General features: G+C 43.6%; 1 protein-coding gene across 3 annotated transcripts in view; it reads left to right on the forward strand.

The window, feature by feature from the left end:
- The window catches only part of SLC25A26 (solute carrier family 25 member 26), an 81,773-nt gene that overhangs the window by 60,035 nt on the left and 6,242 nt on the right, over positions 1-15,496 (forward strand). For all 3 annotated transcript variants that reach the window (XM_057366347.1, XM_057366348.1, XM_057366349.1), the window contains 3 exons: positions 6,314-6,383; positions 14,279-14,343; positions 15,058-15,131. In XM_057366347.1, the coding sequence (XP_057222330.1) occupies positions 6,314-6,383; positions 14,279-14,343; positions 15,058-15,131 (209 nt within the window). The remainder of the gene's footprint in view (positions 1-6,313; positions 6,384-14,278; positions 14,344-15,057; positions 15,132-15,496) is intronic.

Here is a 15,496-nt window from a genome sequence, read left to right on the forward strand (position 1 = left end):
CTGTGCTGCTCCAGGAGCTGCAAAGAAAGATAAAAATCTTGAACTGACCATGCTCAWGGTGATGTCTGACTCTTCTGGCACTCAGTGGGGCCAGGATTTCCTTCTTTGTCTCAGGGCTGAGCAAAACTTGGAGCTCTTAGACTTTCTGCAGATCTAGTGAGCCCATAAGTTTGTTTGTCACTGGCTTTAGCTTCTGGGGGAAGCAATGTAGGGTGTGAACTGATTTTAGGGTTGGCTCAGCCTTGCCCTTGGTCATCAGACAGACAGATTTTGAGATCTTGACAGATTTTGAGATGCATCTTGAAGCTTGTTGTGCAAAGTCTGCTTGATGGCTTCCTGTGGAGAGTGAGGACTCTAACCTTGGTTGAAGCTCATTGCACCTGATTTTTAAAGTTAATAAGAATGAAAAGTTTACAGAATACTTCTGCCCAAGCAGCTGGGGTTCTCAGCAGTAATACGTGTTTATAACTCTACCATTCAATCAATAAACCACATGCTATTTCCCTCCTAAAATTTACAGTCAGATCTGCTGCTGCTTAACAGGGCAAGCAGAAAATAGAGGCACATAGCCAAACTGGGCYTTAAATGGCTCTTTCCCTGCTCTCCAGGTAGGTGACCATTTTCCATTTTTCCWGGAGAAGCAGTCTGGCATTTCTTTCCTCTGTGCTCAGCTGCATGTAAGTGAAGAGTCAATGAAACCCAGGCGTGGTTTTAAAGCCATTTCCTCGCAGTGTAGTGAGTGTTCTACCACACCTCGCTCCCTCTTGGAGCACCAGGGCTGATTTTGGGATGAAGTCCTGGTGGTTCAGGAGCACTGGTGTGTGTGCCATTTGCTGAGGTGCTGCAGCAGGAGAACAGCTTTGCACGGGTCGTTTGGGGGTGGCTGCATTTTTCTCACAAAGGAACAATGCACCCAACAGCTGTTGAGCAAACAGCCCCGGCTTTATTGCYGCCACAATCAGTGTCATTCACTCTGTCCTGGGGCACAGCCCGAGGAATTCTGCACGCCATCTGCACCAAAGGGAGGGAGACAAATGCAACCCTCGCTCACAGCACTGCAGGCACGTTTGGGAAAAGTCAGATGGCCTTGGATCATCAATGCAGCATTTAGACATGACCAGAGGAAAACAGGCTYGCACAGTCTGGAGATACAGAGCCAGATTGTGATGCTCTTGGTCATGCCCAGGCCACAAGTGGTTCTCTAGAAGYTGCTGAGCTCGCCAATGACATCTGGGGATGTTTGAATATTAAAGATTAGACTGGGATACTTGTTGTTTGCTGAAGAATCTTAAAGACTTACGTAACTCTTCTATGTAATTTATTTGCACACTCCTATGAAGCTCAGGTCTATTAGCAGGTAGCAGCAGTGCAGGTGTTTGAGGAAAACCCTGCTAACCTTGAAGTGATTTTTCAGAAGCACATTTTCCCTCCCTGTAGGTCCCTTTGTGCCCTGGAAACTGAGCGTGGCTGTTCTGCCTTGCCATGGGAACACTGTTTCGAAGAACATTTCCTTTAACCAGGCTTTTAGCACATCCATTTTGATTTACATCCAAATGGGTCACAGACATCAATGCAGTATTATATGGGCAGAAAAAAAGGAATGAAATGCTTTTAACATGAAAAATATGCTCTTGCATATAGGCCAACTTTTGTTCTCTTTCAATTTATCTAGGATTTGGGTGGGTTTAATTCTAGGACCGAATTCAGTACTGGCATAAGTGAGCACAACTCCATTAGTGCAAATGGAGTCTCAGCATTTATGTCAACAGTGAACTTAGATCATTGAATTTTTCCCATGTTTGGGCTTGCATGTTTCCTGCACGATAATATACACATGCATTTGCACATATGCTGCACATATGCACATAAAAATCCACTGAGGAGCACATTTGGCTCTTTGCTCCGTGCTGACTTTATGAATAGAAACTGCAATCAACTTGTGAATTTTTTTGCTTCTCCTGTAGCTAATGTGCCATGCATCTGTAAGGGTCAGCCATGCAGAATGCCACGTTGGGAGTAAAATCCCGAGTAGGAAAGGCAAACATGAAAATTGCTTTTCTTTCCTCAGTGTGCAGGACCGCACATGCAGGCAGATCCACGTGATTAATTTGTGCCGATTTTCTCTCCCCTGTTACCATGAAGTTGAACACTGTTGTGAACAGAGGGGTACATAGAGATACTACAGATGCTTATCATTGGAGTGAATTGTAATATTTACTCAGCTGCAGGCCTCAAGTGTAGTGWGTGCCATGAGCCAAGGCAGAGGTGTCTCATTCTCTGCGATCCTTCCTGCAGCACTGGGGGTGTTTGTTGGGCTGATCATCAGGTTTGAGAGAGGTGTGAGCATTGCATTTTCGTGGATTACCATATATGAGATGTCCTGACTATAGACCAAAACCCAGCTGTGTTGGGAACATAAAGCTGACAGATGATTTTTGCCACAAACTTTCACTACAAACACGTGGCAGAGGTGACAGACACACGCAGGTAAGAGTTGTGCGCACTGGTCAAAGGCTGTTGGAGGATCTGTACTGAGGAGTCCATCTTTGTGGGCACCAAATGCTTCCCCCTAAATATTTAAAAGCAATGGTAATATTTTCTTATTTTTGCTTGTTTTTAGATTGAAAGGCCTTTGGTATCTCCTGAGAGGGACTTTTCCAATGCTCCCTCTGCCCAACAAAATGGTGTGTCCTTGTTTTTTCAGTATCAAAAGAGCTAAATAACATTTGTGGTGAGAATTAGAGGACACTGATCTATGGAGCAGTATGAAATGGGATCGCTAGGAAGAAAAGTAGAGCTCTGCCCACGTATAAAACTTGACCCTTCTCTGTGAACATTATCCCTGTGAATAATTGGAAATCTGCATTCAGGCTTCCCGCTGTGTCCCATCCCCTGAGGCCACACCCGCTGTATTGCTTTACATGGCGCAGCAATGCACAGCGAGATTTACATATATATATCACAGAAAAGTGTTTACAAAAAAAATTAGCATGTGATTGAGCTGGGAAGCTGCAGAGGGCCCCAACTGTACGAGTTTCCATGCTCTTCAGCCAGAAGATTTATTTCCAATTTGTTATTCATAAGGGAAGAGAGAGAGAGATTGGGATGGGGTCCTTTGAAGTGGAAAACAAAGTCTTCTATTCAGCCTTCAGCCTAATAGAATACACATGACACAGGCTTGGCATGGCGGCKGCTTTCATGTAATGTGCTCCTTGTCATTTTGCTTTCCTAGGCTGTGAGTGCTGGTGGGAATGGGTATTGCCCTGGAAAAGTCAGGTTATCCCCTGCAGCCTKTGCAGCAGGAGGAGCACAGTGTGAGCAGGTAGGAGCCTTGTGGGGAACCCAGGCTGAGCCAACCCTTGCAGTCGTGTTCAGGTTGTGTTTCGTGTTGCAGGAGCTTGTGGAGACAGAGCAGTGTCATTGCAGGGATTCTGCAGGCTTTACATGGGCACTTCTGCCCTTTTTGGAGCCACTGAGCTGTGCCCTGTGGGCTCTGAGCTCTGCCTGACCTGAGCTCTCACCATTATCCTCGATTGGAAGGCTGTTCTGTGCACCATCTGGGGTGGCAGAGTGTGCTCCCTGCAATAACCAGCAACTGTGTTCAAAGGCAGTGTTTTGGGGAGAAATATATATGGATCCTGTGTGTCCTTCCAGGAAAAGGCCCTGRTTTTACAGTAATTTCCAAACCTCTAACAGCTTCTGTGCTTTGCCCTGTCTTAATGGTATTAAAACCTGCTCAAAGGGTGAGTGTTTCTGAAGAACTTGCAAGCCTGACTTCCCACAAAGCCCTGTCAGTTAGCTGGTCCATGGGCCATGAGAGAAAGCATGTGTGACCTCCAGCAYGTCATCTTGGCCCGCAACAGCGTGTGGTTAGAAAGAATTTGGGCTGGAGTCCTGCCGGTCCTCTTGGCCCTGTGACACTTGTTCCTCTTGGCTTCCTCCAGCCTCATGTCCTCGTGCCCTGCTTCCCTCTTGCTCTTCTGCATGTTCAGGTTTGGAGCTCTGGGTGAATCACCGAAATTGGAGATGGAAAGAAACACATGAAGTCATCTCATGCTGCCCTTGCCAGTGCAGGATTATTCCCCACAGTGCAGTCTCGAGTGCCTTCTCCAATCTATTTTTAAATGACTCAAAGGAGAGGGCTTTCCTCTCCTCCCTGGGGAGGCTGGCTCCACCATTCAGTAGACCTCACTGWTGGGGAATTTGCTTCCTGTTCTCCAGCCTCAGTTCTCCTTTTCCCTAATTTAATTGAACTGTTCCTGGCTCCACCCTTTTAAACAATTTTCTGTGTTACATGACTGTTGCAAATACCTGTTGTCAATTTGCAGCCATAATGGATGGGAATTCATCACCGTTTGCCTTGCTTGGCAGARGCTCTTTGTGCAGAGCTGCACTGGGAAGCCAGGCTTTAGCAGAAACTAGATTTCAGAGCTACATGCCAAGAAATCAGAATGACCTTTTCTTTCTTCTTCAGACAATGACATTAACATAAAACCCCATCATGATTGAGAATAGGCTGGGCTTCTGGCAAGGCCATGAATGTCTGTATTAATGGGCTGGTTTCCTCTTAGTCCTCCAGCAGCTCTTCCTCAGTGCATTTTTACATGGCAGCAGTAACTGTTCTGAGTTTTAGGGTTTAGCTGTAGATGTACTTTGGARAAGGTTTAATAAAAAAATACAGTAATTCTGGTTTTATCTCAGCAGAGCTATGGCTTCAGCAGCTCAGTTTCTAAACTCTGACTTTTGATTCAAGGTTTCTTAAGCACCTGAAGTGTTTTGCAGATGGGTGCTGAAGGTGAGATTTATGYTTTGACGACACCCAGTATTTCAGAAGGTAATTCGTCTAAGGGAGTGTGTATCCTTCTTCCATCAGGACTGAGTTGCAAGAAAACTGTGTGTGTCCAATGACTGTAAGTTATTCCAGCAAAGCATATTATGGTTTTGAAGAATTATGAATCCCTATTTATTTATTTATGAGATGAAAATCAGTTTTTGCTGTGGGTGATGGCAGAATAGCAGCCCATACCGAAAACACCAGGAAAAGAATGGCTAGCATTAAAGAGGCTGGAATCCCTTTAGTGCTTTCATACAGCAGAGCTGCAGCTATTTAGCTGTGGCAGAGTACCAAACAACATTGTGGCTGGCCATTGTTGCTTGAACAGTTTGAGTTTTAAAACATTCAACTGAAATATAACCACCAGCCAGGCTGGAAGAAGCGAGTCACGAGTACAGCGAGTTAAATGAAGAGTCAGCAAATGAGGAAAGGGTTCTCCTGCTCCAGTGGAAAGTGGATGTACTGCAGAGCAGTATCTCAGCCTAGCACTGCTATCCAGTTGCTTTTAAGAAAATTTTATASTACAGAAGTAATATGACTTTAAAAAGGAGAATGCCACAGCTATAAAATAAAATTGCTGATTTCTCTGCGGTGGGGCTCAGAAGGGCYGTGGATCCCATCCCATTTTGCTCAGTACTGATCCTCACATCATAAACCAGAAACCAGAGAGCTTCCCATGTGAATTTTTTGAGGAGATGGGAAAGGGGTGAAGGAGGAGAGAACACAGTGACTGCAACAAACCCCTCCCAGCAGACACTGCCCTTTGCTGCTTGTATTGACCGGGCTCATCAAACTGTGAGGCTTGGGAGGTGTTTTTGGATGGCCCTGTTCTTGTTGGGGTTTAAATGTGTGTGTTTGAATGCTGCTGTGAGTTCATGGCTGGRAGCCCCAGAGAGGAGGGTGTGTGGTCCCTAATGGCGCCAAGTGAAAAACAGAGACACACCTGCTTTGGGATATAATGGGGGTGATAAGAGTAATTTCCTAATGATGGGGTTTTTGGGGGAGTGCGAGGGGAAGGGTTGGTTTAAGAAATGCAGGGGAGCAAACAGGACTTGCATCTCGTGGTAGTGGGGGCTTTTCATTTTAAATGGGAGCCTTGGGTACATCTGGGCTGAGCTGATATTGGTTCTTGCATGCCGCCCTCCCGCTCASTGTTTTGCTTTGTGCTGTTTTATCTGCCAAAATGAAAATAAATTCACAAAATATTTGCAAAGTTGCATGGCCACAGGCTTAAATACATACATATGAATTCCCTGAAAGCAATTTGCTCCAAGCCCTCCTCAGTTCCAGACGTCTTTCTCACTCCATCTGCTTGTTCAAGTACACAAGTTCCTTGGGAAAAATCACTTATTACATCACTGAAAAATGCCACAAAAATAGCTTTTCACTTAAGTTCCCATCCTCAGAGTTAACTCACATGGGGATCAGATAGATTCAAACATTTAATAACTTTTTATTTTCCTTTCTCTTTAAACACAGGATCTCTGGTCATGGAAGCAGGGTCACGTGGTGGATTCTTGGCAGTCAGCAGTCTGTGGAGCTTTTGCAGGTGCAAAGGATTATATGTTATACTGGGAAAGACTAAAGAAGAAAGGGAAAAATGTGCAAATCTATTAAGTATAGCAGAACAACATTCCTTTGTAATTCAAGTTTGTTTAGAAGAAAACGGATCCAGTTGTTGTTTGGRAATAGGAAAGTCAGCAAAGGGAAGAGAAGAACTTAAAAAAAAAAAAGAAGACTCAACCAGGGTGTCTGTTTGAAAGACAACCAATTTGTTTTTGACAAATTTCTGTTATTTAAAAACCGGGGGCCTGTCAGTCAGGCTTTGTGATTATTTCAAAGTTGATTTGTAAAATCCTCATCCAGGAGAAACTTCGCTTGGGTGGGGGTTTGTGCAGCTGTTCACTCCGGGCACTTCCCCCGGGGCTGAAGTGATTGCAGAGGCCGTGATTCACCATTCCTGTGACAGCTCTGACAGCCTTGTAGATTAACTGGAGGCAGGAGAGCAGAGGGCCAGCACTGCTCAGCCTGGAGGCAAAAGCCTTCCACAGCAAAAAAACCCCAGAGGATGAAACATCTGGGCAAKCTCCAGACACTACAGCAGGAATAAAGAGTGGCAGAATACCATRCTGCACTATTTATTACCAAACAAGCCAGAAGTTAATTGAATTCTTCAGTAGGCTTCTTGCTTGRTTTTAGCCTACTGTACTTGTTTCAAACAAAACACAAAAAGAGGGAAAAAATTGGTTAATGACTCATCAGTATAGCTGACAAGTTTGAGGGAGGAGAGACTCAGCTKTCTTAATAGAAAAAACAGATTAATAGTAAAGGGATGGATAGCCAGAGCTTTTTCCCCAAGGAGCTAAAATACACTTTGAGATTCCAAACCAGTAACAGAATATGTGGAAAAAATAAATCCCATTTAAAGAGAAATTATAGCATTTCCTGAAATAGATATTATCAAAAGCAAAGCTTGTTCTTTGATAGCTTACAAAATCAGAGCCATTACACTGTATGCAATTTAAAAAATAAGTTAGGGGAAATGAAGTATTAATAGGAGCAGAATTCCAGAAGAAACTGAGACTTCATTTGGAAGGGCACTGAAACTGCACAGCTGAGGGGAGGCAGCGTGGCTGTAGCTGCACAGAGTTAAGYAGATTGGGTGTGTGAGCAGTGAGGGAATGGTTTAGGTAGAACTGATTCCATTTTGAGGCAGAGGGAATATTTTAGATGACCTTTTGTGGTCTTGTCCAGCTGCATTTTTTCTGTTTATGTTGGTGGGAAGGGAGTTTTATTCTGCTTAAGCTCCCGCTGTTGAATTTTACACTGACTTCATCAATCAGTGCAAACAGAATCAGAGCAAATGAAGCAGATCGTTCATTTTTGTTTTGAAACAAATCAAGATATCAGACTAAAAATGCTTTAAAATGCAATCTATATGTCTGCAGGTGTGATGGGGATCATTAATTTACTTCTGTTGATTTTTTTACAACTAGATTGATACAAAAAACTGTGTTCAGGCACGTTCAGAGAGCTGGAAAGGTTATCTGATTTACCCAAGGCCTTGAAGAGTAATTTCCTGAAGTCCAATTTGGTGCCTCAGTTGGAAATTTAGCCCAGTGCCTCCAGTTCCTTCTCTGTATGTCTTGATTCTGACCAGTTGTGCTTGGCCTTGCTACAATTTAATGGACATTCAGCAAGGTCTGCTGCTTTTCTGGCAGAAATCTTGCAGAAGGAGTTTCCAGAGGCACAGCTGTGCCRTGGACATGTGCTCACTGTCCTTTGGCACACGCTGGGGAGACCAACACTTGGTTTTGGAGGAGACATCAGCTCCTGGAGCAGCACAGAGACTGTGGTGGTGGTAGATGAGACAGTTGAGCCTTGTTGCTTTCATAGATTTTATTCCCCAAGCACAAATCTGTGCAGAGCTGGAGTCTTGTTTTGTAGATCCTGTTGTAACTGGTGAGGATAAATACTCTCTGGGTTTTCCTTCCCCCAGCCTGGTTTTCTTTCTCAGTGCTTTGTTTCCCTATTTTTTCCTTTTCACCAGCAGTATTGTAAAATTCCTTTCTRATATGACCTTGGAGGATCTGCTTCAAAACTCACGAGGTTCAGCTCTTTTTGGATCAGAACCTTCCCTTCTTCTCCATTTCCTCCCTCTGAGATATGTAACAAGCAGGCCCTGATAGTGATTTATTCTGGTACTRCATCCATTCTATTTCACTGAAAATATTTTGCCTTCTTGCTGAAGGGAGGCAGTGGAAAAATAATTTCCTTCTTTCTGAAGAATAGAKTCCAGAGTTAAAAATTATTAACTACCTGCATGTAGCTTCAGATGAGGGAAGAGAAATCAGACCAAACTCTTTATCCCTTTCTTTCCATCCCAAAACAAAAAAATCAAAACCTCTCCAATACCCTGTGAATAAAACAAGATAGATGTGTACAGAGAARTGATTTAAAATCATTGTGTTTTAAAGCCTCTAAAGGATAATGTTACCCAAAAAACAGCCTTTGCACTCAGATWTGCTGTCAAATGCCACCATGGTGGTGTTGGGATGGTGAAATCACACAGACAGGCTTTTCTCCTGTGTTCTTTGCTTGAATTCAATACTTTCTAAAAATATGTTAGAGGTCCTGAGGGGCAGGGTAATAAGCTGAGAGCAACTGAAAGAAAAGTTCTGTTCAGCTTCCCTTTATGGCACACACACACACGTGTGTGTGTGTCTGTATGAGTTGGTTGTAACTCTTTGGTGAAGACAGAACCAAGAGCAACAATCTGTTGAATTCCATCCCCAGTGCMTGTGAAATGGCAGCAGTTTCAGCCAAAGTGCTGCGAGAGGCCCAGTGCTGCACTGTTGAGCCCTCGTGTGTAAGATGGATGTGTGTGATCCATGGGCTTTTTATGGAAATGTAATAGGCATGAACGTAAATATTRGAGATTTGGAATCCTCTCTGACTCGTGTTAATAGTTTCATCCCTCAAGGCCTTGTCCAGTTTTATCATTTGGTGTCTTAGCAGAGATGTTTGGAGCRGTTGGGGAGTGGGAAAAGGTGATGCCTGAGCAGCTGGTGGGGAAGAACACAAGGGGAGATCTCAGTGATATTTAAAGCTTGAGGTCGTGTTTGAACCAAACCTTGCCTCGTGTCTGAGCTGTCTGGGTAGGGAATGGGGGCAGAGAGGGGAGCATGGCCCCATACTGACATGATTCTGGTTTGACCCCACACTCACCCCAAGGCTTCTCTGGATTTAGTCTGGACCAGCCCACCCTGCAGTGTTCCAGGGCAGGCTGTCCCAGGAGAGCTGCTGGGTGGGTTTTGTGTGTTCTCCATGGAAGTGGGACAGTGACAAGGAAATCCTGCCACTGGTTATCAGCTGTTGGAAAAGAAAAGAACTGCCTGGAGCAGMGAGGTGATCCCCAGCTTGTCAAAGAACCTAAATGTCCATTTAATTCGATTGAAAATTGCCCGTTAAGGTGCCTTYTTTCTCACTGCCATGAGAAAAAGTGTGGTTTAACATTAATAATTAATGCTCTGTGGTGACAAAGTCACCAAGAATGGAGGTGCAAGTCCAGTGAGTCATAATGCACTAAYGAGAGCTTTTTGCACATTAACAGGGAGGATTTCCCATCACTTTTGTTTTGATCTAATCGGCTCTGACAAGATTACACACTGTGTCTAAAAGCCTCTTTAACTCTATAGCTCTGAATAAATTTTTGAGTAGTTCTCAAGATTTCCCTGCAGACTCTGCTTGGAACATGCTCCTAACCCTGAATTGGTTAAATCTCTGGAGGGAGCAGTGCTTTGTCTTGGTATTTCTGCTGAAATCCAAAGAGGTTCTTGGATCACTTTGCTCTGCTGCAGGCAGGTGTTGTTCCCACACTGATAAAGGACCAGAATAAACTTCCTCTTAAGAAAATTTAACATGATATCAATAAAATAAAAGTTCAAATAAGAACTTATTGATTGAAGAGTCCTGAAAAAGGCCATTTGTCTAGTTGGAAATCAGTCAGTGTAAGAGAATGCTGTGAGGTTTGGTGTTGGACCTGAGCCACTCAGTTTTTCAGCCTGGAAATTGGGATTTGATCCTGAATCTGTCCATGGTAACTCCAGGTGTCAGTACAGAAAATAATAGTGAAGAAAGCCAATAGTACCAATCAGCCAATCCAGCTCAACCTGGATTTTTTTTCTTTTTGTAAAATGGGCTAATTCCAACAGGGACATTAGTCAATAATAAGTTTCTGTTTCTTGAAATGAGATTGACCTRCTGAACAGGGCTGGCCAGATGCCAGGAACACAGATCAGGGGGAACCCCTGTAATGGCCAGAAGGGTTCCCTGGACCCTATAGAAAAGATGAGGAGAAGTTAAAGTGGAAAATAAAATGCCAAACCTGAAGGAAAACTTGCCTTCCTCCCTCCATAGGATCTTATTTGAGGGTTGTGTCCTGTAGCAAATTCTACAGGCAGCCACCTTAGTGTGAGGACCTTATGTATTGCTCTCAGGTGAAGTATTTCACTCTCTTCTGATGCTTTTATTTGTCTRTGRCTGCTAAAAAGGGTAGGAAATGCCAGCAGGAGCCTRGGGGAATATCTAAAGTCTTCCAAGTCTTTTTATTCTTATTGCCAAAAAAAAGGTAAATCATTCTCTGCAGATGTCTGTCACCAGCACTTCCATCAAGGGCTGGTCGCTGGGAAAGTGTGAGTAGCAGGGGGATTTTCTGTTTAACACCAGGCTTGGTAAAGTTTGGCTGCTGTGTGAATATACAATGACCACTRTAACTTCTTGGGAGATGGGTGATGAATTTTCCACTGCTGTGTGAAGGTTTATTTTCCCAGTAGAGGAATCTGYCACTCTGCTGGAAGTATTAACAAGCCAAGAACCTTCTCCCACGTGAAAATCYATCTTTGTGCCTACTTGCTGAGCCTGAGTCATCCCCAGATCTGTCTGGGGCAAGGGAGAAAGGAGCCTTTTCCAAGGGCAAGTTGGTGAGTGAGCCTGGACACAGAGTGCCTGTGAAGGTGCCTTTTCCCCATCAGCTCTACAGAGAAACCAGTTTCTCTGATGATTTAGGAGTGTGAGGCTGGATGTGTCTGGGCCTYTCTTGCCTACCTGATACTCTGCTTTTCCTGGTTGCTGTTCAGTGGAGCAGACTCCAGCCTCATGTGGCAGCTCTTGGTGAGTTCAGTGACAGCAGGAATTGAATTAATTAAATTAGTACTTTAATAATTAGATTATTAATTAAATAAGTACTTTAAAGATCTGTTTTCCCTATTGTATATTGGTACAGTGCACAGCCCTCCTGTTTTCACGAAGTTGATCAACTTTGTGTTTGTATCTGTTGTATCAATCTGSTGATTGGAAACAGTCAAGTTTTAATTCCTTTATCCTGTTCTTGGATACCTGTGTACTAAGGTTTAAGAAGTCACTCTAAAATTATCTTGGACATTTAGAGTTAAGCCTGGAGAATATTCATTTTGTCAGACTGTCTGCCTTCAATAAAAAGCAGTCCCCAACAAATGCTAGCTTTAATCTCATGGTTTTGTCAAGCATATGCAAACTTGCTTTTAATTTAGCCGCTATCCTGCTGCTTGTTGTACTTATGAAGCATTTTATTGTTGCTGTTGCCATTCTGAATTGATTGGTAAATCTGTACCAAATACTTCCCAGTGATGGAAAAAGAAACATTGAAATGTTAATAACGAAAGAGTAGGGAAGATCCAGATGTCAGCTGAGGAAAAAAAATGAAAAACCAATCAGCCTTGATTAAACTTTTCAGATAAGAATTTGGGAACATCATGTCAGGATAAATTATGTTTATTCTAATCACTCAATCAGCCAAGACTGAGGCTGCTGCCAGAAAGAAACACTTAGCAATAAATGCATTTAAAAAAGTTACAGGAATCTTACAAGGGACATAAGTTAACCTGACTAAAGTGTTGCCATCAGAGCTGGTGATGCTTTGAGATTTTTTGCTTGATATAGGCCTGACAGCCATGTGGTTCACTGTTTAATTTTAGCTTGGTCTGTGGGCAAAGGAAGGACTTCTACATCCAGGCTTGTAAAGCCACTATTTTCCATGGAGATTATTTTTACCATTCTAAAAATACATTGCTGACATGAGTACCAAAGTTCCTATCCAGACCATTCTCTCAAAGCCTTTTGGTCACTTACGCAAAAAACTGGCTCACAATAAAAAGATTTTCTGACCTTAAAGAAGGTCCAAGAATGGACTGGAATTTTAACTTGCTCATAGTTTCTGCTTTGACTTCTTGAACACAGCCCATTTTTCTGCTTTTTAGTGAGGTATCACTGCTCGAAAGCTTCCGGCAGAGTGAACCACGTGAGCCAACCTTATGGGAGTGGAAGCTGCTCCTAAACCCAGGCATTTTGGGCTTTTCACTAACTCAGCTTTCTGCTATTCTTGTTTGAGATCCAGGGGACTGCACATGTGCCTTACTGCATCTCCTCAATTGTCATGGGACGTTCCCTAATTAACTGTAAGAAGTCAAGTAAGGTGCCAGCTGGCCCAGCCTCCTCTGTCATAAAACAGGGGTTTAATATGTTCAAGTTAAGGTGGTTGAGAGAGAGGGATGCAGGTAAAAACACAAGCCAGCAGGGAAAATTGATTTTTTTTTTTCATTACTTTACAGATTTTAGAAGAAATGGTTTTTCCCCCTCTCCCATCCTAAGTAAAAAGAGATCAATTCTGCTGCATTCCATAATACTTGGAACAGAAAATAGATTATTTTTAGCTTATTCCCTGGGTGCTGTGTAGGCTTCAGTCTTTGGAGTCACTTTGTTCCCGGCTGTAGCAGATACAGGACTTTTAAAAACTTCAGAGAAAAAAATAATTAGGAGAAAGAAGAAAGATTTCAGAACAAATCTCTTGCTCTGTTTTCTCCCCCTTTCTTCCCCTTTCACTCTTCACTTACTGCTGCCCCTGCATTTTAGAAGTTTCCTTCACTTTGGCTCTTCCTCAGCATGAATTACTCACTTGAAATATTTTGAACAGAGGAGGGAGAGATTRGAGTTAATTTTAGGATGGGGAAATAAGGCAAAGGGAATGAAATCCTGGGAGAAAAAGCAGCAAAGCCRGTCCCTAGATAGCACAAGAGGCCAGGCTGTAGTCACGGGGTTAAAATATGGAGCCAGACACACACATTGTGAGAGAGACATGCAGATGGATAAACTGAAGATTTCTGGCTTTCAGGAGGAAAGTCACAGCTGAGCTGGCTGTGGCAAGTGACAGTAATGAGCTCCAAGGGTGAAGTTTGGGAGTGATTAGAGAATAAAAATGCCCCTGAGGCTAAGATGGCACTTGTGGCAGCAGATTTCTGACAATTTTCTAAGACCCTTGGGCAGCTTCACGTTGTTGTTATCCAAAGTGGAGCTGATTTAATCTGYTGGAGATGAGCTCCATCCCAAACACTGACTTGTCTTTTTTCCTTGAAACAATCCCAGATCCAGTCTGTGTGTATCTAGTGAGCAGCCCAAGCATGTGTGTTTCAGATGCAGAGTATATTTCTATCTTTCTAGCATTTAGATGGTCAGACTTTAATTYTCAGGGCAGAACACAGTGTGACTGGTTTATTTTCCCATCTCTGCAAACGAGTAAGTAGATGCTGTAGATGTTGGAAGTGGAATCTGTTATCCTTACAGCCTTCATATATGCATAGAGTCCAGAACAAAAGGAAAGTAATGTCCTTTAATTTAATWAACTTAATTTACAGTTAACCAGCAGAGAGCTGTTTTCAAAAGTCAACAGACAGAAACAAAACACTCTGTGTACAGAGCTGGGACAGACGTACCTGGGCTCTGACGTGGGGGAACGTGCTGTAGGCATTAATAAGGGAGCAGTGTTGACCACAGCCTGGGAATTATAGGCAGTGTGGCATTCATATTCACCCAACAATGTCTCACTTGTGCTTGGTATTTTAATTTCCTCAGGTGGATTTGCAGCTGCAGTCACCACACCTCTGGACGTAGCGAAGACGAGAATTATGTTGGCAAAGGTAAGAGGGGAGGAGGCCACCAGAGAGGCAGGTGAGTGGCCTGGGTATGCCAGGGTTTCTGCAGGATTGTTACAGAATGAAATCCAGCACCTGTTTATAATCCTTTCTGCTCTTGTCCTCGAAGGCAGGGGTAGATGTGAACAGGCACTGCATGCAGAGATAATGAAATTGTTGTGTTCCTTTCCTTGATTTGGTCCTCTGGTCTGCTCCTTTCCCAAAGGAGCAGTGTGGAACAGGCTTGGTCTTGTGCTCAGCTTCCAGAGTCTCCTGCAGTATCTTCAGGAGAAAATCCTTGCAGAGTCAGACACCCAAARTTAAACTGCTCATCAGGGATTTATTGTGCTGCTGTTTTGATAATTGTTGTGTCTTTTCTGAGGAGGGCTTGRTACTGGATTTTCTGTTCTAAAATTTTAAGCMACAAGATAGTGATGGCCAACATCTKCCAACCAGGGCAGAAGGAAGATAGCTTATAGGATCAGTAAGTTTAGTAAGTTTATAAATTGCTAGTGAGTGGGATGTTCCCATCATCATTTCCTTSACCCAGAGCAGAGCTGACAGCCACAGAGCTAAAAGGCATCAGCAGGTGGATATTCCTAAAGCTTTTCCCTGCCTTGAAWGAGCTGTTGTGTTGGCAAAGGATGGGATCCTGGAGATTCTGTGGGTAAATAACTAAATCTCTGACAACATTCCATTCTGTCTCTCTCTGTGGTGCAGGCTGGTTCCAGCAATGCCAGAGGGAATGTTCTGGCTGCCCTTGGTGGAATCTGGAGGACACAAGGCCTGTCAGGGTAAGGACGTGCTGCACCTCGTGTTGTGTGTCTGTGTGTTGGGGATCTGCTGATATTTCAATACTGTCACACAAAAAAGCCYTTTGATTGCTGTACACCTGGGCAGGGAGCAGCATTTGGGGAGCCAAGAACAAATCCCTCAGGGAGGTCGAGTGTCCTCACCTCAGCACTGGCTGGGGGCAGTGTCCAGGGAAGAGCAGAAAAGGGTCATTGTTAGGTGTTTGTCCAATCCCTAAGACCAGCTCCAGGCACCAGAGGCAAGGGTGGCTTTGTGTTAATAATCCATGATGGACTTTTCCCTGTGAATGTGTGCATTTGTGGTTTGTGTGAGGACAGCAGTTTCATTTGAGGGGTGTGAATCCTCT

This window comes from Malurus melanocephalus, unplaced genomic scaffold (genome assembly GCF_030028575.1).
Source record: "Malurus melanocephalus ecotype Western Australia unplaced genomic scaffold, MMel_1.1 scaffold_64, whole genome shotgun sequence".
In the NCBI taxonomy this organism is placed as follows: Eukaryota; Metazoa; Chordata; class Aves; order Passeriformes; family Maluridae; genus Malurus; species Malurus melanocephalus.